The following is a 23,352-nucleotide window of genomic DNA, read 5'->3' on the forward strand; positions in this document are numbered from 1 at the left end:
GAAAGGCACCATGGGAGCTAGCGTAGCTGGGCTTGGTGACCAGTTAGTGAGGGTCTTCCTGTGGGTGCTGCAGTGGATCAGCTCATGTGGATGGATTTCCCCACCTCCCGGACTCCCAGCTGCATTGGTCATGGTTGCTGGCAAGCAGGTGACTGCCTCCATTCCTGTTTTGCTTGTGTTGTCTCTGAGGAAACAGGATCTCTGGGTCCATAGGCCCAAATCCCTCTATTCCTTGGAGGGACTGGGACAGGGGTCCTGCCTCAGCAGGCAACTGGAAATGGAGCTCTGAGGAGGCTGCTACAGGTCAGACTTTCCTGGGACCCATATTTTCATCTTTATTTTTACCTCAATGGGAATCTGTGATATTTATGCCATCAGAGCACAACCAGAACCATTACTCATGTTTCACAATTTCTGTGGGTGACCCTGTGTGCTTCTGAAGTTCTGTCACCTTTTCAGCAGTGCCACATTTTTACTCTCTATGGAAAGAGGGCAAAACTCCCACTATTTTGGGCGGTAACATGTCTCCAGTCACCTTCCCAGTAGGGAGCTGCTCCACGAAGGGCAGGGTTTGCCCTTGACAAAGTCAAGGGTTTTGACAAAGTCAGGTGTTTCTTTTCCACAGAGGAGGGGACTAGACCCTTCCTTGGTCACCTGTGTGTCTCTAGGACCTGTCACGGTCCTCAGCACCTTGTGAAGTTGGTGTCCTAAGGTACCCCTAGTGAACACGTGTTCTCTGGCCACAGCCTGGTGCTCAGACCGACGACAGGGGTCTTCAGGTACTGGGTGGAGATGCGTGGTGGACACCACATGGCCGATACAGAGGTGCAGACGATGGTGTCATCTCCATCCTCTCAAGGTTGTTGGACCCCAAACTTAACCAAGAGGCAGAGCCTGGGACCAGAACAGAGAATAAGGGCGGCATCCAGAAAGCCTGCCACCAGCTTGAGGTCCACCTTAAGGCAGGGCCCCCTTCCATCCTTCCTCTTACTGTCACTTAATACGCTCGGGGAGGGGGGAGGCTGGGAGGGGACAGGTGGGTGAGATACCTGAGGCTCAGCAGAACCCAGGCTGGGTGCCAGGGACATGCCTTGGCCATCTCGCTGCCTGAGTCAGGGAGAGTCCTCTGTCCCTGAAGAAGGAACAAGTACATGTCGTGGGGGCCTGCCTTTGTCCCAGGAGCTCCAGGCTCTTTTTCATGTCTGGGTCCCACATGGCACCTGTCCTGACACTTACTCCTCGGCTTAAGATGGAGGAGACAAGGCTTGTCCCCTGAGAAGCCAAGTGCTGCAGGGCACCTACACGCCGGCCTGTGCGGGGCCTGAGTCCTGGCGAGGAGGGAGGGGGTGGACGAGGGAAGGCTGAGGCCTGAGATGAGGCACCAGAAGTCAGACTGATAGAGCCCCTGGGCCAGAGGAGGGTTTGTGAAGTCTCCCAGGGCTGAGTGGTGATGGGAGATGGAGCTGGCGGGGGCTCAGGGTTCTCCACTGCGTGAGAGTGGCGTTTGGCAGTCAAGATGGCCCAGAGGGAGGCCCAAGGGCTCTAGAAGGTTGTGATAAACCAGGCCAATAAAGAGGAAAACACAACTTTTGGATTTTCTTTACTTTGTTCACTCTTTATTAGTGATCGCTTAAAAATTCCTTTTGACAACCATCCCATCTCTGCTGAACTCAGGGTACGGAGAGTCCAGAGGCTGCTGGAGGAGGGGAAGGGAGAGTCGGCCTCGGCCCCCCCAAGCACCTGCGTATCTGGGAGGGAGAAGCGCCAGCCTCTGCTTCACACCTGTGCACCTTCCCGGCAGCCCATCTGTGTGCTGGGCAGTGTTTAGGGTCAGGACCCCCGCCCCCATGGTCCCCCTCCTCAGGGAGAACCCCCCCACCCTGGCCAAGAGTGGAATAGTCTTCTCCGGTTTCTGGTAATTTCATCAGGGCCTCATCGTGTTGCTGCAGCTACAGATAACATCTTCCTGTGGGTAACTCTTCCCCGCCAGAGCCCCCTGAGGCTGGCCCCGAGCTCAGAGGAGGGACGCGGGGGTGTGGGATGAGTTTGGGGGTGTGAGGGTCTCTTAGGCAGAAGTGGGTCGGCTGGGATGCCAGAATAGCGCTGAGGAACGCTGCCATTTGCCATTGGAAGCTATGGAAAAAGGGAAGGGGCAGGAGCTGGGCAGGGGCCTGGGGAGGCCCCTGAGCTCCTGGAGCTGCCGTGGGTTATGCTGTCTCCTGATACCTCCAGCTAGGCCCTCCTAACAACACCCAAGCCCAGGTGCAGACACAGAGACCCACACCTCCCAGGTTGGGCGGCGCACTGGCCCCAGCACAGGGCCACCTTAACTGGGCAGCCCTCTGGGCGGGGCACGTCACGGATGCCATCTGCGCGACACCAGGTGGCACCCAGGCCTGAAGCAGGACCTGGTGTGCGCAGCACATAGCTCCCAGCCTGCTGCCCAGCTCCTCACGCTGGTCTCCGCCCAGACCATGACCCAGGGCGTCTTGGAGGCTGACAGCCCCGGCTGGGGCTGGGACGGGGATGGGGACGAAGACTGGGATGGCGTCGTGCTGACCCTGCTGGCGCTGGCTGTGGTGGCCGCCACGGCGCTAGCTTTGCACTGGTTTGGCTCTGGGCAGGACCAGGAGGTGGCAGGTCCAGCATCCACAGCCCCTGGACCTTCACAGGTGGGAGGACCTGGGCCAGCCCTGCCCCCGAAATCCAAGGTCAGTGGTGGTGCCGAGGGACACAGCCCAGGGCAGGAGAAGCCACACCCTCCAGGACGTGGCCAGGGGAGTCCAGCTGCAGCAGGGGCCCAGGATCAGGAGCCCCCGCGAGGTGAAGGTCTGGCTGCTACAGCTACACCTCCACTCAAGACACCTGGTGAGGTGGCCAGCGGAGGGGCCTTGGGACAGCAGCGTGGTGATGCCACTCCAGAAGCCCCCCGAGGAAAAGGAAGGGAGCCTCGCAGGCCAGGTGCTGCCCTCCTGGGTCAGAGCAAAGCAGAGGGGACGTCTGCCCCCCTCCTGATACACTTCACCCCCCGGAGTCCTGGCGGAGAAGTGGAGGTGCAGGTAGAAGCAGGAGGCGTCCAAGCCAAGGCACCAGCTCACCAGGCCCTCGTCCACATGGTGGAACGGGACACCAGCCCCTGGCAGCAAGGTGTGGCGTCACCTGGCTCACTGGGGAGGGGCCCAGGCAGCCGCCGGTGGCAGGTGGACCGCAGCTCAGGAGAGAGAACCTGCCGCTCCCCAAGGCTGGACCCCCTGTCCCTGGGCACTGTGGTGAGTGTGTGGGATTCTGTGGGTGCAGCCAGCAGCCTCCCCGCGGGCTCCCAGGGGCTCCCTTTGCCCCAGGAGCTGCCCCCATCGTACACCCTGAAGACTAGTCCCCCGATGGATGTCTCAGAGAGGGGGCCTGGGAAGAGCAGCCCCCAACCAGCCCCAGTCCTAGCTCTGGACTCAGGAGCCAAAGCTACTGAGAGCAGGGAGGCTGGGACCCTGGCCCCCAGGGAGTCTCAGAGGTCCCCAGCCTCCGTGGAAGGTTGGCCCCGGGTGAGGAGGGAGGTCCTTGTCACCGGGAGCTTCAGCGAGGCCCCAGGCTCCATGGGCCTATCACAAGAGGGGCCACAGGGGGGACACCGACTCTTGTCCCAAGGGGAGGGGACCACAGAGGCCAGCACTGCGGGTGAGGCTGGGGCTAACGGCTCTGGAGACCACCCTTTCTTCAGTTCAGGGCCTGAAGGGACAAAGGAGCAAGGGGGCCACAGTGTTAGAGAAGGGAGAGGATCCCTGCAAGGCCAGGTGGCTGGCGGCTCTGACAGAGGGAAGCGAGCTGCAGAGGTTCGCAGCTGCGTGCCCTCCCCAAGCCCCTCCCTCACGTCCTCTTCACACACCCCTAAACCCCTCCCACCCACAGCACATCCCCATCCAGGTCTCTTACCTGTAGCCCCAACTCCTCTGAACTCCTCTCTGTCAGTCTCTTTGCCCCCCAGAGTTGGCCAGGGTCCTGCTGAGGATGAAAATCTCAAAGCAGGCCCATCCCCTGCCCCAGGCCCATCCCCTGCCCCAGGCCCATCCCCTGCCCCAGGCCCATCCCCTGTCACAGCTGCAGCCCCTGCCCCAGGCCCATCCCCTGCCCCAGGCCCATCCCCTGTCACAGCTGCAGCTCCTGCCCCAGGCCCATCCCCTGCCCCAGGCCCATCCCCTGTCACAGCTGCAGCCCCTGCCCCAGGCCCATCCCCTGCCCCAGGCCCATCCCCTGTCACAGCTGCAGCCCCTGCCCCAGGCCCATCCCCTGCCCCAGGCCCATCCCCTGTCACAGCTGCAGCTCCTGCTCCAGGCCCATCCCCTGCCCCAGGCCCATCCCCTGTCACAGCTGCAGCCCCTGCCCCAGGCCCATCCCCTGCCCCAGGCCCATCCCCTGTCACAGCTGCAGCCCCTGCCCCAGGCCCATCCCCTGCCCCAGGCCCATCCCCTGTCACAGCTGCAGCCCCTGCCCCAGGCCCATCCCCTGCCCCAGGCCCATCCCCTGTCACAGCTGCAGCCCCTGCCCCAGGCCCATCCCCTGCCCCAGGCCCATCCCCTGTCACAGCTGCAGCCCCTGCCCCAGGCCCATCCCCTGTCACAGCTGCAGCCCCTGGGCCTGCTAGTGGGTCAAGGCTTGCACCTCAGAAGCCCAGTGTGGTTCTCTGCAAGGGCAGTCAGGAGGGGCAGTTCTCAACTAGCTGGGGAAACCTTATTTCGATGGTTCTTAGGAGTCACCCCTTCCCCAGGCCAGAGAGGCCCCAAGGGACAGTCCCAAGGGCAGCTCTGGAGAGCCCCAGAGATCCCAGCACTTCCACACCCTCTGAGAACAGAGAGTCTGGCTCTTCCCCTGAAGAGGCCGTCCCCAGCCATGAGGACAGGCATGGCTCGGCTGGACTGGTCACAGGGGCAGGCACAGGGGGCCTGGCTGAGGCTGGAGCTCGGCCACAGCAGAGCAGCACCGAGACCAAGGAGGCTCCCACCGCAGGCCCTCCCTCAGGCCCAAGAGGGGAGAGAATTGAGGAGAAACATCCAGACTCGCTGCCATCTGCAGAACCCAGGGCCCCCTCACGGCCACCGGAGCAGACCCAGCCTGGCTCTGCACCCTCCCCAGTTACAAGGCAGGACTCACAGCCTGTACCCCGGCCACGGAAACGCAGCTTGTGCGAAATATCCCAGAGCTCTGAGCGTGAGGCCAGCCCAGCAGCCCCAGGGCAGCGCCGAGGACAGGAGCCCGGGGAGGGGCCCAGCCCTGCAGGCAGCGGGCAGGTCCTCACTGAGAAGCAGAAGGAGGCCCGAAAACTCATGGTGTTTCTGCAGAGGCGGGGGGGCTGGGGGGTGGTGGAGGGGCCCCAGAAGCCCAGATCCTCGGCGGCAGGGGCTCTGCAGCGATGGCTGGACCTGGGCAGCTGCCTGGAGGCACTGGCCTTTGCCCAGCAGCACGGGGACCCCCGCCTGGCCCAGAAGACCTATGCCTGGATGAGTGACAATCTGCTACACGTGCTGGGAGACCCGAGCCTCTACCGGCAGCTGAGTGGCGCTGACCGGGAGCGTATCCTGAGCCTTCGGACCAGCCGGGGCCAGGCGGTGCTGGGGGTCCTCGTGCTGCCCAGCCTCTACCGGGTGAGCCGCTCGGGGCTCACAAGGGACCCTCGTGGGGTGGAAGAAACTCACGCGGTGCGGCCCGTGCCCCCGCCTCCCCGCACGTTCCTGTACGTGTTCCACCCCCGGGAGAACGCGTGGCGGCCCCTGACCCAGGTGCCCCAGGAGGCCCCGCTCCGGGGCTGCGGTCTCTGCACCCTGCACAACTATCTGTTCCTGGCGGGGGGCATCCGTGGATCCGGTGCCGAGGCCGTCTGCTCCAACGAGGTCTTCTGCTACAACCCTCTGACCGACATCTGGAGCCAGGTGCGGCCCATGCGGCAGGCGCGTGCCCAGCTCAAACTGGTGGCGCTGGACGGGCTGCTCTACGCCATTGGGGGCGAGTGTCTGTACAGCATGGAGCGCTACGACCCGCGCACGGACGCCTGGACCTCCTGTGCGCCCCTCCCTGCAGGCAGCTTCCCCGTGGCTCACGAAGCTGTGGCCTGCCGGGGGGACATTTATGTTACCGGCGGCCACCTCTTCTACCGCCTGCTCAGGTACAGCCCCGCGAAGGACGCGTGGGACGAGTGCCCCTACAGTGCCAGCCACCGGCGGTCCAGCGACATTGTGGCTCTGGGGGGCTTCCTGTACCGCTTCGACCTGCTGCGGGGCGTGGGCGCCGCGGTGATGCGCTACAACACCGTGACAAGCTCCTGGAGCCGGGCCGCCTCCCTGCCCCTGCCCGACCCCGCCCCGCTCCGCTGCGCCGTGCTGGGCAACACCATTTACTGCCTCAACCACCAGGTCACAGCCACCTTCAAGGTCTCCGAGGGAACCGCCCAGTTCCAGGCCAAGGAGCTAAAGCCTTTTCCCCCGGGGGCCAAAGGGGTCCTCTGCCCATTCATCCTGACGCTGCCCCCCGTGGACCCGCTGCAGACTGCCCTCTGAGTGGCTGCTGGAACGCCAGGGACTTCAGCACTGCTCTCCGGGGAGACCCTGGGGCGGAGTCTGAGGGCAGGAGGGGCACAGGGGCCCCTTGTTCCCGGGACAACTTCCCTTTTCTGTTCTAATAAGGCTCCTGACTCCGCCTTCCACCCGCTCCCCTCCCCTAAGCCTCTCCCCTCAGAGCCCAGGCTCCCCGCACCTGGGAGCTGGTCGCTGGGTGTCCCTAGCCTGGTATCCTACCTCCCACCTCACCCAAGCTGCTTCCTTCCTCTAGGACTTAATTCCCTCTCTGGTTACCCAGCGCCTCTGCTGGCTCACCCACCCTCCTCCAGACAGAGATCCTCTCTCACAGCACCACCCCACTGCCTGGGAATTACCTGCCTGTGGGACTCCCTGGGCTCCGAGAGCCTGACGTGTCCCTGGGCACCAGGACTTGGCCCACTGAGGAGCCTGGCAACCCCTGAGCCGAGGAAGGAGATAGCTGGGAACACATTCTGCTTCCTAGGGTCTGTCCCTGGGGCTCCAGGCCAGGCAAGGAGCCCTCAAGGGGGTGGGAAGGGGGACCAGGGAGCGAACAAGTCCCCAGGAAAACATCCTTGCCTCTGGGACTTTCTACCTGTCCTGAGGCCTCTGGGAGCCTGGCTGGCTCTCCCCTGGAACAGCTCTGAAGCCCTCTTTTGTCTGACTGACCTCAAGGGCCTAGAACCCTTGTCTGTGAAAGCGCCCTGCTGGCTCTAGCCCCTGCCCAGACCCCAGCCCAAGCCGTGCAGGACCACTCAGCTCATACCCCTCTGCAGCCTGGTGGGGTCTCTCCTGCCGGCTCAGCCCCTCCAGAAGCCCGCGCCACTTCCCGCCAGCCCCCTTCCTAGGTGAGGCCTGGGTTTCGTCCTCGTTCTGCCCCTTATTAGCTGTGTGGATTGGAAGAGACATCTAACATTGCTTTTCTTGTCTGAAACGGGGCTGTGAGAACATCAGGACACACTCGAGAGTGCCCAGCCTGGCGCCCCAAATACACAACTGAATAACTAATGTTCCCCCTTATTCGCTTTGGAACTCACTGTAGGAAGGTAAATAAATCTGACTGAATACTGCTGCCTGTCCCACCCTCTGACCTGGTGTGTCCCCGTCTGGCTCCCTTTTAGTTTCTTTATTCTAAGTTCGGCACCACTGGCACTGAGTACGTCTACTTCATCGAGAGCCTCTGCATCTCGCCCTTCTCATGTGCTGTCCACAAGGTTTGATGTGCAGCTGGGTGGGACGGAAAGGTCCTCAGGTTGTGCTCGGAAAGAAGTTTACTGAGTAACAAGCTCTGCGCACAGCCCTGCTCCGGGGCCGCTGCTACTCTGCCAAGGCTGCTCGGGCCGTGTGGGGCGGGCGGGCCTCCTGCGCTCGCTTGGTCTCGTCGAGCAGCTCCTGCCAGTTCTTCTCCACCTCCTCCTTGCAGTTGAGGAAGGCGTCCTCCAGCCGCCGCATGGACTCCGCCAGTGTGGGGTTGGTGCGCATCACCACCATGTCGTAGGCCATCCACGTGGCCTGCACTGCAACAACCAGACAGGCCCTGGTCAGGCCACAGGGGGCTGCCGCAGCGCTGGAGCCCCCCAGCGAGGGCTGGGCGCCTCCGCTCATGCCCAGCATCCTGGGGACAGGACGTGCTGAGTCACCCAGTTACTCGAAGGAGAGAAAGCGGGTTGGCCATGCGTTAGAGGGCTCATGACAACCCTATTAAAACTCCTGTCTACGAAAACCAGTAATGAACCTTCCCTAATCTCACATAAGCCTTAACTTCTGGATACACCAGCCCACAACACTAAAAGGTTGGAGGCCAATCTGACATGAAATGTTAGGAAGAATGAGAGTAAGCACAGGTCCTTACCTATCTGCAGTTCACAGCTAGTGGTTGCCGGGTGACCCCCAAGAAGTCATAACCCTGCCCAAGCTCACATACTCAGGTAGGGCTGACCACTCCCACTCCCCCAAGGCTAGAGCCTCAGGTTATCTCATGCTCATTGGCCTGGGATGCCTGCCCACCTCCACCTTGGCACCTCTCTGCTTTCAATAAGGCCAGCCAGGGGCTCCTCCTTCTGGGAAGGTTTGCCGAGTTCCATGTTAGGTGTCCTTTGGTGCTCACCACTGCACTGACCACCTTTCTTGCTCTTTCCCTTTGAGAGCAACTTGAGGGCCGCATCCCCTGGGCCTATAGGTGAACATGTGCTTCCTGTACAAATCCAATGGTGTGTGCAGAAGCCCCACCTCCACCTCTTCCCTCTGCAGCACCCGCCCCCCACTGGTGTGGTTCTCCCCTTTAGAACTATGAAGAACAGGGTTGTCTCTCTGTGCAGTAAATACATCTCCTTAGAACTTCTCCTGTCTGGGTTAAAAAATGCTGGATACTTTGGGAAACTATGTCCTTCAGGAAATTAACCAAAGAAGAGATAGGCAGGGAATTCCCTGGCAGTCCAGTGGTTAGGACTCCGCACTTTCACTGCTGAGGCCGTGGGTTAAATCCCTGGTCACGGAACTAAGATCCCGCAAGCAGAATGAAAAAAAAAAAAGAGATAGGCAGAATGATTAATAACAAATGCACATGTATGTCTACACACAACCGAGGTCAGCAGTGTGGCAGAAATGAAGTTTTATAGAAAGTGGCATCTGTTTGTTTAGGGAAAAATTGTTAGAAGAGATACGTGCAGTACACCTCAACAGATAGAGGGCATATGATATATAGCTAGCACAGGGATTCTCGATCTTCTGGAAGTATGAGAGTCACTTGGGACACCTGTTAAAATGTAGACCACTGGCCCCTCTCAGAACTCAAAGAAGGTTCTTGTGTAGCAAGTTGGGAATGGTGCCCAGGAAGCTGCATCTTGACAAGCATCCTGGGTAATTCTGCTGCAGGAAGCCTGTAGACCACCATGTGAGGCCACCTGGGCAGCAGGTGGAGCATGGACTTGAAGCCAGGGCAGAGTCTGCTTCCCAGCTCTCCACTCACTGGCTGTGTGACCTGGAGTAAGTGATTTAAACTTACTAACCTCATCTCCTCTTATGTAAAGGACGGAAAACGTCCGGATCTCATGGCTTTGGTGTGAAGATTAAACCGATGATGTATGTAGCCTGTCTCCAACATATTAGATGCTCAAGAAAGGAGAAACTCTTACTATAAAATAAATAATTCAGGTATTCAGGACAAAGAACTAGGGTGGGTAAACAAAACAAAACAAAACAGCCCACAGAAATGAATCTCATATAGTCCTACATAGCAGCTGAAATTCTAGTCCTGAGTTTCCTGAGCTCAAAGCAGAGAAGGAAACATGCTCGGTTATAAGATTCAGTGACCATAAAATAAAAACAAACTCATTGTTTAAGACACTTTTACCCCAAGAAAGAACTTCCTTATAGGTATATTTCATGAGAGGTGTGTAACATAATGGAAAATGTCCTTGACAACATCCCTACTTTAAATACAAAGACATTCTTCTATGTCTACAGTTGTAGGCACTGGTAAAAGAAAGCTGGTGGCACAGTACCAAAGCACACTTCAGAAGAGGCAATTCAATGAGACACTAAAACACTATATCAAGTGCATAGCCCTCTTATGATTTGATCCAAGGGAAAAAAGAAAAAGAAAATATAGAATAGGAAGGACTCACAATCATCTGAAAATCCTTTGGAAATATATGTCGCCTGAGTTTTTCATTCATTCAATGTTTATTGCACACCTGCTCTGTGTCGGCGTTTTGCTAAGGCAGCCCTGATGATACAGCTGTCTACTACAGGACAGACACATCCCTGCCCTCGTGAGCTTCTATACTAGTTGCAGTGGGAGGAGACAGATAATAAACATATAAGACAATTACACATTGTGAAAGGAGCTGCGAAGCAACGTGTATTGTGACAGAGAAATGGGATAGGAAGAGTCTTATTTTAGACCAGGTAGTGAGGGCAGGCCTTCTCAGAGGGTTTTTGGTAAGGCCTATGCAGTAGCAAAGCCAAGGTCCTAATCTCTCGAGGGGCCTGAACAGCAGATACTCTGAGAGGCTAGTTAGGACTCGCCCCACAAACTCTGATAACCTGCTGGGTAGGGCCAGGTCCTCACACAGAAATTTAAAAACTGGTCAAGATGTGCACTAGATGCAGGGTTCAGTAAAGGATGAGGATAAAGTGTTCCAAAAATCTGTGCAGGAGAGGGAGGACTAACGCGGGATACAGTGAGTAGATTTATTCTGACAGTAGAAGAGGCAGAAGCAGAGAACAGGAATGACAAGGCTAGTTGAGCCAGGCGATCAAGGGATGAAGATAAGCCAGGAGTTTACAGCCCACAGGCTAATTCACATCACTGGCAAAACAGAAGAATCAACATTTTAAAATGTAAATGGTGAAGGTCTACCTCCTCAAATCGCAGGTCCCAAATGGTTTTACAGATGAGTTCCACCGAACTGTGGAAGAACAGTTAATTCTTATCTAACGTAAGTGATTCCAGAAATTAGAAAAAGAGGGAAGACTGATAAGCTGACTGTATGGACTAGTGTTAACTTTTTTAAAATTTTATTATTATTATTATTTTTTTAAATTTTTTGGCTGCACCACGTGGCATGTGGGATCCTAGTTTCCTGACCAGGGGTCGAACCCGTGCCCTCTGCACTGGAAGCTCCGAGTCTTAACCACTGAACTGCTAAGAAAGACCCCTGGTGTAACTTTTTAAGAAAAGCATTTGATAGAAGTATTCCATTTACACTGTAGAAAATTTGAGAATAGAGATAAGCAAAAATAAAAACATAATTTTCCCTAAGCTGGTTTATTTTAAAACAAGACAAATATTATATAAAAAAAATTATAGGTCTGTCTCACATGAAAATAGATGTAAAATCCTAATATATGATCTAACCAAACCTAACAATGTGTTAAAATAATATGTTATGATCAAGTAGAGTTTGTAAAAGAAATTCAAGGATAGTTGAGTATCAGAGAATCAATCAGCATAATTAACCACATTAATAAAAGGGGAAATCATAGTAATATCTCAGTTAATGCAAAAAAAAGCAGTTAATAAAGTTTAATACTTATTTGTGATTTCAGAAAATCAAAACTAACAAATTAGGAATAGAAGGAGACATTTTAACCTAGTAAAGGTGATACACCAAAAACTTACAGCAAACATTATACTTAATGGAGAAACTGTGGATAAATTCCTTTGGGAATCAAACAAGGATGCCTCTAATAATGTAATGGGTATTGAAGATGTTGGTAAATGGAATTTAAACATTTAAAAGAAATAAGAGATATAAGGTAAGAGATAAAACTAACAGTATTTGTAAATTATAAAAGTGTATATGAAAGAATAGAGGTCCAATAGTCAAGTCAATCTTAAAAAAATAACAGCTATAAGGGGGGAATATACCCTGTTAGATATCAAGACATCCTATAAAGACCTGTTTTATTTATTTAGCCACACTGAGTGGCTTGTGGGATCTTAGTTCCCTGACCAGGGATTGAACCTGTGCCCTCAGCAGTGAAAGTGCGGAGTCCTAACCACTAGACCGCCAGGGAATTCCCTAAAGCCCTTTTTTAAAAAAATAGTGTGGTACAGACAAACAGACCAATGAAAGAAAATAGTATGCTCGGAGATAGACCTAAGTTTATATGGAATTTAGTATATGATGAAAGTAACAGTAAAAAATCCTTCAGAAATATACGTCTCCTGAAAAAAGGACAGTATACTCCAGATGGATTAAAGACATAAATATGAAAGATAAAATAACATTTATAGATCAAAATTTAGCAGAATACCTGTGATCTAGGGACTTCTTAAAAACCACAAACCAAATGTCATGAAGAACCTAGGGGTAAGACAGGAATAAAGACACAGACCTACTAGAGAATGGATTTGAGGATATGGGGAGGGGGAAGGGTAAGCTGTGACAAAAAACAAAACAAAACAAAAACAAAACCACAAACCATAAGGCAAAATATTGGTGAATTTCTTTTTATCAAAAAATTTTTTTCTACTAAGGACAACATGGACAAAATTTTCATACAAATGATAGAAGAAATTTACAATCTTAAAACTGATAATGGGTTAATATCTAGAATATACAAGAAATTACTTCAGGGCTTCCCTGGTGGCACAGTGGTTGAGAGTCTGCCTGCCGATGCAGGGGACGCGGGTTTGTGCCCCGGTCCGGGAAGGTCCCACATGCCGCCGGGCGGCTGGGCCCGTGAGCCATGGCCACTGAGCCTGGGCGTCCGGAGCCTGTGCTCCGCAACACGAGAGGCCGCGACAGTGAGAGGCCCGCGTACCGCAAGAAAAAAAAAAAAAAAGAAATTACTTCAAATCAATAAAAGAAATTCAGTAACAACAACAAAACCCTGGAAAATAACAAGTGTTGGTGAGGATGTGGAGAAACTGGAATGCTTGTGCATTGCTGGTGGGGTTGTAAAATGATGCACCATTGTGTAAAACAGTTTGACATTCTTCAGGAAGCTAAATATAGAATTACCATATGACCTAGCAATTCTACTCCTACATAGTGTCCCAAACAATAAAGAATGGGCACTCAAACAAATACTCGTATACACATGTTCATAGTGGCACTATTCACAATCGTTAAATATTGGGACACAACCCAAATATCCATCAGTGGATGAATACACGGAATATATTTTAGCTATATAAAGGAATAAAATACTCAGAATATGCTACAATATGGGTGAAACTTGAAAATACTATGTTAGGCGAAAGAAGCCAGAAACAAAATGTCACATATTATATGATTCTCTTACATGAAATACCCAGAATAGGTAAATCCATAGAGAATGGAAACAGGTTGGTGGTTGCCAGGGGCTGGGAACAGAGGTATGGGAGTGACTGCTTAATGGGTACGAAGTGTCTTTTTTGCGTGATGAAAATGTTGCGGAACTTGACAGAGTTGGTGGCTGCACAAAATTATGAATGTATTAAATGCCACTGAATGTATACTTTAAAATAGTTAATTTTATGTGAATTCACTTTGATAAAAATTTATTTAAATATTAGATGTAGATATTATAATTATCTTCATTTTTCAAAAGTGGAAACGGACAGAGAGGTTAAGCAGCTTGCCCAAGTCATACAGCTAATAAGTAGCACAGGCAGGATTTAACCCAAGTAATCAAGCACCTGTGTCCATGTTTTTAGCTGCTTATGGTACACTGTTTCTTACATTCCCTAAGAAGAAAACCAAAAGACTAACAAGCATTTGAAGAGAACCTGGAATTCATTAGAGAAGTAAAAATGAAAACAATCAGATATCACTTTACACCTATTAGTCTGGCAAAATTAGAAAGCTGGATAATATCAAGTGTCTGTGAGCTCGTGGGATCTAAGAACCCCAGGCACTGCTGGTTGGAACAGAGTCTGACTCAGCCGTTCTGTGAGGTCATCTGGTAACCCCTAAAATGATTACACAGGTCCTTGAGCATAGATGTGTGAAGATGTTCATTGTAGCATTGTTTTTGGTGACGAAGAGTTGTAGGCAGTCTAGGTGTCCATCACCGGGAAGAATGGAGAAGCAAGAAGTAGTGGCTCACCATGGAATAAATACTATATTGCAGTTAAAAGTAATAGATAACATGTACACATGGCTACTCAAATAGGTCTTCATAACATAGTCGTGAGTTTAAAAAGTAAGATACAAGCTGGAGATATAAAACAAAAAGTATGAATTTTACAGAAACACATAAAAAGGGATATACCAAAAAAAGGAATGAAAAAAGAGCATAAATAAACAAATAAGTGAGGATTGTTACATGGGCCAGTGACGCTAACACGCTATGAGCTGAGAAGTACGGTGTCAACCTTTCTGCCAGAGAACCATAAAGAGAAACAAACTAACAAATAAACCAGACTCATTAGGAAATAACAAGTGGGGATACACTGTGTCAGACAGGCATGGAAGAGAACCAAGTCAATCACAAATATAGAAAACATACTATATTCTCTTCACTGTGCCAGGCAAGTGGGTACCAAGGGAAACAAGCACATTCCAAATACGATTTCACTGTTAGCACTGAACTAGACAAGGGAGATGCCAGGAGGCTTAAGACACAAGCTTTCTCAAAATGCATAAAAAGTCAGGGAGTTAAGACACATCATTCAATTGAAAAAATATCTATCAAGCACCTAGTATGGGTCAGCACCTGTTTAAGTTCTGGGTACAGAGCAGTGAGAAAAAATGTCAGAAAGTCTTTGTTCTCATGACCATTATATACTAAATAACAAGAAACTTACATAGTGCCTATAGTAAACTTACACAGTGTGTTCGAAGGTTAACAGGTGCTAAGGAGAAAAATAAAGCAGTGAAGGAGGGTTGAGGATGCTAGGAAAAAAGGATCTGCAATTTCAAGAAGGGTGCTCGGGAAAGACTTCACTGAGGAAGTGACCTTTAAATTAACTTTTGATGAATAGAAGTTCTTAACATTAGTGTAGTTCAATTTCTCAATCTTTTATTCTGTATTTAGCACTTTTTGCCTTTTGTTTAGAAAATTCTACCCAACCTTCAAAGTTGCAAAGATATTCTCCCCTATTTTCTTCCCAAACTTTAAAATTTATTTTCGATAATTAAGCTCTCATCACTCTGAAGCTACTGTGTGTTTGTGTGTGTGCAGGGATCCGTTTTAAATTTTTATTCTTATTCATAACCAATTTTTCCAGCTTACTTGTTAAATAGTCCCTTCTTTCCTCCAATGATCTTCCATGTCACCTGTGTTACGTATAAAACTTTGTGTGTGTGTGTATCTGTTTCTGGGCTCTCTGTTGTACTCCACTGCTCAACTTGTCTATTCCTGAGCCAATATGACACTGTCAATTATATAGTTTTATAATAAACTTTGCTAACTGTAGGGTGAATCCCCTGTCCTTGTCTTTCTCAGAAGTATCTTAGCTACTTTTGGCTCTTAAGTCTCCAATAAATGTCTTATTTTTTTTTAATTAATTAATTTTTAAATTTTTGGCTCTGTGTGTCTTCGTTGCTGTGCGTGGGCTCTCTCCAGCTGCCGCAAGTGGGGGCTACTCTTCGTTGCGGTGCGCGGGCTTCTCATTGTGGTAGCTTCTCTTGTCGCGGAGCACCGGCTCCAGGCACGCGGGCCTCAGCAGTTGTGGCACGTGGGCTCCAGAGCACAGGCTCAGTAGTTGTGGCACACGGACTTAGTTGCTCCGTTGCACGTGGGGTCCCCCTGGACCGGGGCTCAAACCACTGCAGGCGGACTCCCAACCACTGCAATACCAGGGAAACCCAAGTCTCCAATAAATGTTTTAGAATCAACCTGTCAAGTTCCATGAAAAACCCTATTAGGATTTTTATTGAACTACTTTGAAGACTTGGATGGAATTTGGGGAGAATGAACACATTTATTATATTTTCTTTCTACTCATGAAGGTAGCTATAGCTCCATTTATTTTGGTCTTTAATATCTGTTAGTCAAACTTTGTAACTTTCTGCATATAGGCCTTGCATATTTCTTTTTAAACTTCTTCCAAGGTAATTCATAGATGTACGTGTTTGTGTTACTGTTATTGTTGCTATTATAAATGGTGCCTTAAAAAAATATGTTCTAATTCTTTGCTGCAGGTATATAAAAATGCAATTAACTTTTGTACATTGATTTTATATTCAGCCACCTTGCTAAGCTTTATTATTTCCAATAAGATGTGTTTTATGTTCTACATAATAAATTCGGTAATTAGCTCCACGTTGGCCCCAGTAGTCCCTACCTTCTGGTAGTCACACCCTTCTGTAGTTCTCTCACATTGTGCCAGAGTTGATCCATGTGACCAACAGATTATGGCAGAAGTGATGGTATGTCACTTCCAAGATTAGATGATAAAAGACTGTATCTTCTGTCTTGGGTTGTCTATTATATATATAAATATTTCTTGGATCAATTGCTCTGAGGGAAGTTATTACATGACCAGCCCTGTGGAGAGGCTGCATAGAAAGCCTCCTGCCAACAGCTACGTGAGCTTGGAAGGAGACTCTCCAGCATCCAGTCAAGTATCCAGAGATTGAAGCCATGACCTACAACTTGACTGCAAACTCATGAAAACCACATCCAGAACCATGCAGCTAAGCCATTCTCAGATTCCTGACCCTCAGCAATTGTGATAATAAATGTTTCTTGTTTTAACCTGCTAAGTTTGGGTTAATTTGTAATGCAGCAAATAGATAACTAATACAGATTTTGGTACTGAGAGTATGGTGCTGCTGTAACAAAAACCTAAAATGTAAGAGTAGCTTTGGAATGGGACAGTTGTTGGAAGCTAGAAAACTGTAAAGATTTTGAGGAGAGCATTAATGAAAGTTTAAAGTGCCTCAAACTCACTGTTCATAGGATTTTGGATTTTGAGGAGGCTGCATCCGACATCATCTATAGTCCTTGGAGATGTAAATATGTTGACTCTTGTTTCTGTGGACTTTCACTAACAGTGGCTTATCATCTCATGTATTTATTGGTTAGGTCATTGCTGAGCTAGCTCCCAGTGTCCTCTACACTGCTACAGAATCTTTCTAAAACACTTATCTCTTCATGTCATTCCACTGCCTAACTTTCTTCAGTTATTCCCGTTGCCTGTAGGATGATTTCTTGGTGTGGCACATGAAATCTTTCATGATCTGACCCCAGATGATTCATTTAGATTTACTCTCTATCACTTCCACTTATAGTGTATTCAACAGTAATTGAACCCTAAGTCCAACCAGCTTTCTTATTCTTTTGTTCCTTGGCACAAACTGTTCTTTTTGTCTGAAAGCCTTCCCTGCCACCTGTCTATCTGGGGAACTCCTCACAATACTTCAGAGAAATGCTCCATACCTCCTCTTAAAAAATTCCACAATTTACTACACAGATTTCAGCCACTCATCCAAAATCTCATTGAAATTTTAATATCCTTTTATTATAGCAATTAACATAGTATATTGCATTTATGTGTCTGTACATTTATTTCTCCATTAGATTATAAGCAACTTGCGCTCAGGGCTTGGCATAGGTGGTTATTTAGAAAGTGTTTGTTGGGACTTCCCTGGTGGCCCAGTGGGTAAGACTCCATGCTCCTAGTGCAGGGGGCCCAGGTTTGATCCTTGGTCAGGAAACTAGATCCCACATGCATGCCGCAACTAAGAATCCACATGCTGCAACTAAGACCCGGCGCAGCCTAAATAAATAAATTAATAAAATTTTTTAAAAAATAGTGTTTGTTGAACAAATGAATGAATGAATGAACAGTGCTTTAACCTCTCAGTCTTTGAGCTCTGGGATTATATTTTTCCAGCTTTACTTAAGTATAATTGACAAATAAAAATTGTATATATTTAAGGTATACGATGTGATTTTTTTTTTTTTTTGCGGTACGCGGGCCTCTCACTGTTGTGGCCTCTCCTGTTGCGGAGCACAGGCTCCGGACGCGCAGGCCCAGCGGCCATGGCTCACGGGCCCAGCCGCTCCGCGGCATGTGGGATCTTCCCAGACCGGGGCACGAACCCGTGTCCCCTGCATCAGCAGGCGGACTCTGAACCACTGCGCCACCAGGGAAGCCCCGATGTGATGTTTTGGTATTGTATGCATTGTGAAGTGATTATCAGCATCAAGCTAATTAACATTTCCATCACCTCACAGTTATGTGGGTTTTTTTTTTTTTTGGTATGGAGAGAACACTTAAGATCTACATTTGTAGAAAATTTCAAGTATACAATATCATATTAGCTGTAGTCATGATGCTGTACATCTCCAGAATGCATTCTTCTTGCATAATTTCCTGGATATATACCGAGAAAGGGAATTGCTGATCATGTGGTAGTTCTATTTTTTTTTTTTTTTTTGCGGTACGTGGGCCTGTCACTGTTGTGGCCTCTCCCGTTGCAGAGCACAGGCTCCGGACGCGCAGGCTCAGCGGCCATGGCTCACGGGCCCAGCCGCTCCGCGGCATGTGGGATCTTCCCGGACCGGGGCACGAACCCGCGTCCCCTGAATCAGCAGGCGGACTTTCAACCACTGCGCCACCAGGGAAGCCCCTCGGTAGTTCTATTTTTAATGTTTTGAGAAACCTCCATACTCTTTTCCATAACGGCTACACCAGTTTATATTGGTACATTATACCGTTTGCATTGGCTCTGTGATTATATTTTTGACAATATATAAAACTGGCCCTGGGCTTCCCTGGTGGCGCAGTGGTTGAGAATCTGCCTGCCAATGCAGGGGACACGGGTTCGAGCCCTGGTCTGGGAAGATCCCACATGCCGCGGAGCAACTAGGCCCGTGAGCCCCAACTACTGAGCCTGCGCATCTGGAGCCTGTGCTCCGCAACAAGAGAGGCCGCGATAGTGAGAGGCCTGTGCACCACGATGAAGAGTGGCCCCCGCTTGCCACAACTAGAGAAAGCCCTCGCACAGAAACGAAGACGCAACACAGCCAAAAATAAATAAATAAATAAATTTAAGACATATGTCAATATTAAAAAAAAAAATTGGACAATCTCTTAAAAAAAAAACAAAAAAAACCTGGCCCTTCCCACTCAGCATATTCATAAGTGAACTCACTCTTCCCCACATCCGTCTAAACCTGCTATTCTTTCTGTATTCAGAAACTCTCATCTCTTCACTTTTCTCCTTTCCTCTTTCATTCAGCTAACTCATGTTCATATTTTAGTCTTAGCTGAGAAGTAATTTACTCGAGGAGGCCTTCCTTGGCTCCTTATATCAAATTAGGTTCCACTTTTGGCTACCCATAGCACCACGTAGATTATTCAGTCCTAACACTCATAGAAATCTATTGTAACTACTTGTTTAGTTATTTTTCCTCTTCACATGATCATCAGCTTCAGGAAGAGGCACCCTACAACAGTGCAGCTGGAGGGCTGCCCATCGCGGGAAGGGAAATTATCAGATCTTTTGGGGACTATTAGACACTGGCTCTGAACTGACATTAATTCCTGGTGACCCAAAACATCGCTACCAGTGTAGTGATCTACCAGTCAGAAGAGGGGCTTATGGAGGTAAGGTTATCAATGGAGTTCTAGCTGAGGTCTGTCTCACAGTGGGCTTAGTGGGCTTCTGAACCCACTTTATGGTAATTTTCTCAGTTCCAGGATGCATAATTGAAATATATATACGCAGCAACTGGGAGAATCCCCACATTTGTTCCCTAATCCACAGAGTGAGGGCTATTTGGTAGGAAAGACCAAGTGAAAACCACTAGAACTGCCTCTACCTATGAAAGCAGTAAACTAAAAGCAACACTGTATTCCTGGAGGGATTGCCAAGATTATTACCACCATTAAGGACTTGAAAGATGCAGGGGGTAACTCCACCACAGTCCCATTCAACTTGCCTGTTTGGTCTGTACAGAAGACAAGTCTGAGAGAATGACAGTGGCTTATTGTAAACTCAGTCAGGTGGTGACTCCAATTGCAGCTGCTGTTCCAGATGTGGTTTCGTTGCTTGAACAAATTAACACATCCCCTGGTACCTAGTGTGCAGCTATTGATCTGAAAAATGCTGTTTTCTCTATACCTCTTAGTAAACACCACCTAAAGCAGTTTGGTTTCCACTGACAAGGCTAACAATACATTTTCATTATCCTAATTCAGGTATATCGACTCTCCAGCTCCTTAGTTGCCTTTCCCTTCCACAGGACATCAAGCTCTTCCATTATATTGATATTATGCTGACTGGACCTGGTGAGCAAAGGAAGCCAGACACAAGTGTATACACTGTGATTCCATTTATATGAAACTCTAGGCAAGTATATCAGTTGTTGCCTGGTGCTGGGGAAGGAAGAGTGGGAATTAACTGGGGAGGGGCAAAAGGAAACGCTTTGGAGAGATAGAAATAATTTGTACTTTGACAATAGTGTTAGTTATACTGGTGTATACATTTTGCAAAACTCAGTGAACATTACACTTAAAATATTTATTTTATTATTTATTTATACCTAAATAAAGGTGACTTAAAAGCAATAAAAAACAAGAACACCATTTATCAGTACTTATGGGTTGCAATGACATATCTAGAGATAAATGCACAGCTCCAAATGTTTTCATAACTTAAAAAGGAATAAAAATAAATGAATAAAGCATTTAACTCAAAGTTTTACTGAAACAATAATAAAATTTTAGGGAAGGCAGGATGAAGAAAGCCCAGAAATCCAATTAATTTAGAATGTAGAAAAACAAATGCATATTAAGATGCTTTCCCTGCCCATATGCCCTTCTCTGAGACTCTGTCTTCATCCACAGGTCCTACAGATGCATTGAGCTTAAACTTCCATATTATCAGCCATGTGGCCTAGCCTAGCCACTCATGAATGATGTACATTATCGCATACTTTGTAACCTTTAAAAGTAACAGACTGGATGTATACATAGCATCTTGGAAAGAGCTGACACACATAATTCTGAATGAAAAAAAAGTATGAAAAATATATAATCATTTATAGAAATTTAACATAAATTTACCATTTATAGAAATTTCAAATAAATGTATAAAATAGCAATATACATTTCACAAGAACATACACACACAAAAAATACACATTAGAATTGTTGCCTACGGGTGGAGAGAGGAAAGGGAATGGAGCATGGGGACCGAAGGGGATAAATAAAAAAATTAAACTAGTAGTGCCCTGCATGGACCAATGATCATAATGTATCACAAACTGAGAAGTATGATAAAATCAATTCTCTACATCTGAGGTTGAAAATAAAGAGACAAGAAAATTGTTATACAACAGCATAATCAGGGAATGGGGGACAGTCTTGAGGCACTGACACAAAGTAAAATGGAAAATAACAAAGAAATAAAATGGATTACAGAGATGATGATGAAGATAAGACAAAAAGAGACAGACAATATGGATAACTGGAATTTCTGAAGAAATAAACCAAATAAATAGAATTAAAAGTATCCAAAGATATGATAACTGAATAAGATCTTATAAAAATACTCAAATCGGGCTTCCCTGGTGGCTCAGCGGTTAAGAATCCACCTGCCAATGCAGGGGACACTGGTTCGAGCCCTGGTCCGGGAAGATCCCACATGCAGCGGAGCAACTAAGCCTGTGCGCCACAACTACTGAGCCTGCGCTCTAGAGTCTGCAAGTGACAACTACTGAGCCCGCGAGCCTAGAGCCCATGCTCCACAACAAGAGAAGCCACCGCAATAAGAAACCTGCGCACCACAACAAAGAGTAGCCCCCGCTCACCGCAACTAGAGAAAGCCCGCGCACAGCAACGAAGACCCAACGCAGCCAAAAATAAATAAATAAAATAAATAAATAAAATAAAATAAATAAATAAAAAATACTCAAATCTACAGCTCTAGAGATCTAACATGTCCTAGGAAATATGTCAGAGGGTATTAACACCAATCTTATGCTGGTGAAGTATAGAACTCCAAGAATAAAGAAAGAATCTTACAGGCAGAAAAGTCATTTTTAAGAGGCAGAGTGTTTCACACATCTTCACAGTGCCACTAAATGCTGAAAACATATTTTACGTTATAAAGAAAATAATTATATACCTAACCAAGTTACCATCCAGTTATAAACATAGATATATTCTTAAGCATTTATGAATTCAAGGAATACAATGTCCAACGCTATAGTTACTAGGTTTAACTCTTTGAATTATTTGAATACAGAATGTGTGAGTCTCAACAACCTTAGGAATTATGATTACAGAATAGAGTGTAAATGTTCTAAATGTTATTGTTAATGTAAACATTATTTGTACTTGATAACATACAAATACAGGTAATAGTATAACGAAGGACAGTTGTGTCTCAGTTTCTTTATTTGTAAATAGGGATAATAACAATCCCTGTATCTCAAAAATTGTTGTGAGGATTAAATGAACAAATTCATATAGTGCTTAGTATAGGATATAGCAATTAATAAGTAAGGCATAAATACTACTGATTAGTGTTATTAGATCCTGAATAAAGATAAAAGATACAACTAAAAAAAAAAAAGATACAACTGAAGAAATAACACTAATTTCCTTAATGTTTCCCCACAAACTTTCTTAATTTTAGTATAGTTTTTATGGTGAAGAAATATTTATTTTAAGTAAAGCATTTCTTCAGTTTAAATTCTTAAGTAAAATTAAAGGTAGTACTCTTTATTTTAAAAGTAGCTTGTATAGTATGATTCCATTTTCATTAAAGTGTATCTGTCAAAAAAAGATTCCTCTATGCATCCCATCTTGGTCCATTATTCTGTTTTTGCATAGAGAGAGACTTGGAATCATGTTTGCCAGTGTTAACAGTAGTTAATTCTGAGTGGCTGGATTTTGCTGATTTTAAACTTTTCTTGTAATTTTCTATTTTAATTGAATTTACTTTGGATTTTAAAAACAATGTACATGCAACGTTTCTTTTAAAAATCATTGTTTATTTAATAATTATCAACTTATGAATTATTAATAATATTTATTAAATAATAAACATGATTATTCATTATAATCATCTAATAATATTTATTTTAAAATGCTAATAATGCTATATATAGCAGTAATCTAATAAATTAGAAAATACTGATGAAATGGATGAAGTGGGAGGATAAATGAAATACACAAACTGACACAATCTTAAAGCATTAACCAAAGAAGAAATTGAAAAAGTTATCAGAAGTTATCTCTAGCAGTTTCACCATTAACTGTTCAATGAAGAGTTGTTTCCAAATACTATACGTATAATTTCAGAATACAGAAAAAGATAGAAGACTCTAGAGGCTGAGTAGAGCTGGATATTACTACAGTTTGACCAAGTGCCTTTGAGCAAGTTATTTATTT

The 23,352-nt window shown here is 47.6% G+C and overlaps 3 protein-coding genes across 3 annotated transcripts in view; 2 read left to right on the forward strand and 1 right to left on the reverse strand.

Moving 5' to 3' along the window:
* Positions 1-2,474: 2,474 nt before the first annotated feature.
* On the forward strand, positions 2,475-3,933 carry LOC309968987 (uncharacterized protein; the record flags this gene model as incomplete). Its single annotated transcript, XM_082850483.1, has 2 exons — positions 2,475-3,539; positions 3,904-3,933. The coding sequence occupies 2 exons, from the start codon at positions 2,475-2,477 to the stop codon at positions 3,931-3,933; spliced, it is 1,095 nt and encodes a 364-aa protein (XP_082706609.1).
* A 761-nt stretch (positions 3,934-4,694) lies between these two features.
* Positions 4,695-6,542, forward strand: LOC309968885 (kelch domain-containing protein 7B-like; the record flags this gene model as incomplete). The annotated part of the gene is made up of 1 exon (XM_082850374.1): positions 4,695-6,542. The coding sequence occupies exon 1, from the start codon at positions 4,731-4,733 to the stop codon at positions 6,540-6,542; it is 1,812 nt and encodes a 603-aa protein (XP_082706500.1). The 5' UTR covers positions 4,695-4,730.
* Positions 6,543-7,877: 1,335 nt separating this feature from the next.
* SYCE3 (synaptonemal complex central element protein 3) overlaps positions 7,878-23,352 on the reverse strand; it is a gene marked incomplete at its 3' end in the record, with an annotated part of 28,013 nt that continues 12,538 nt past the window's right edge. Inside the window, exon 3 of the mRNA XM_082850484.1 lies at positions 7,878-8,077. Within this exon, the coding sequence (XP_082706610.1) occupies positions 7,878-8,077 (200 nt within the window). The remainder of the gene's footprint in view (positions 8,078-23,352) is intronic.

This window comes from Leucopleurus acutus, assembly GCF_964270905.1.
Source record: "Leucopleurus acutus genome assembly, chromosome: 11".
Taxonomy (NCBI): Eukaryota; Metazoa; Chordata; class Mammalia; order Artiodactyla; family Delphinidae; genus Leucopleurus; species Leucopleurus acutus.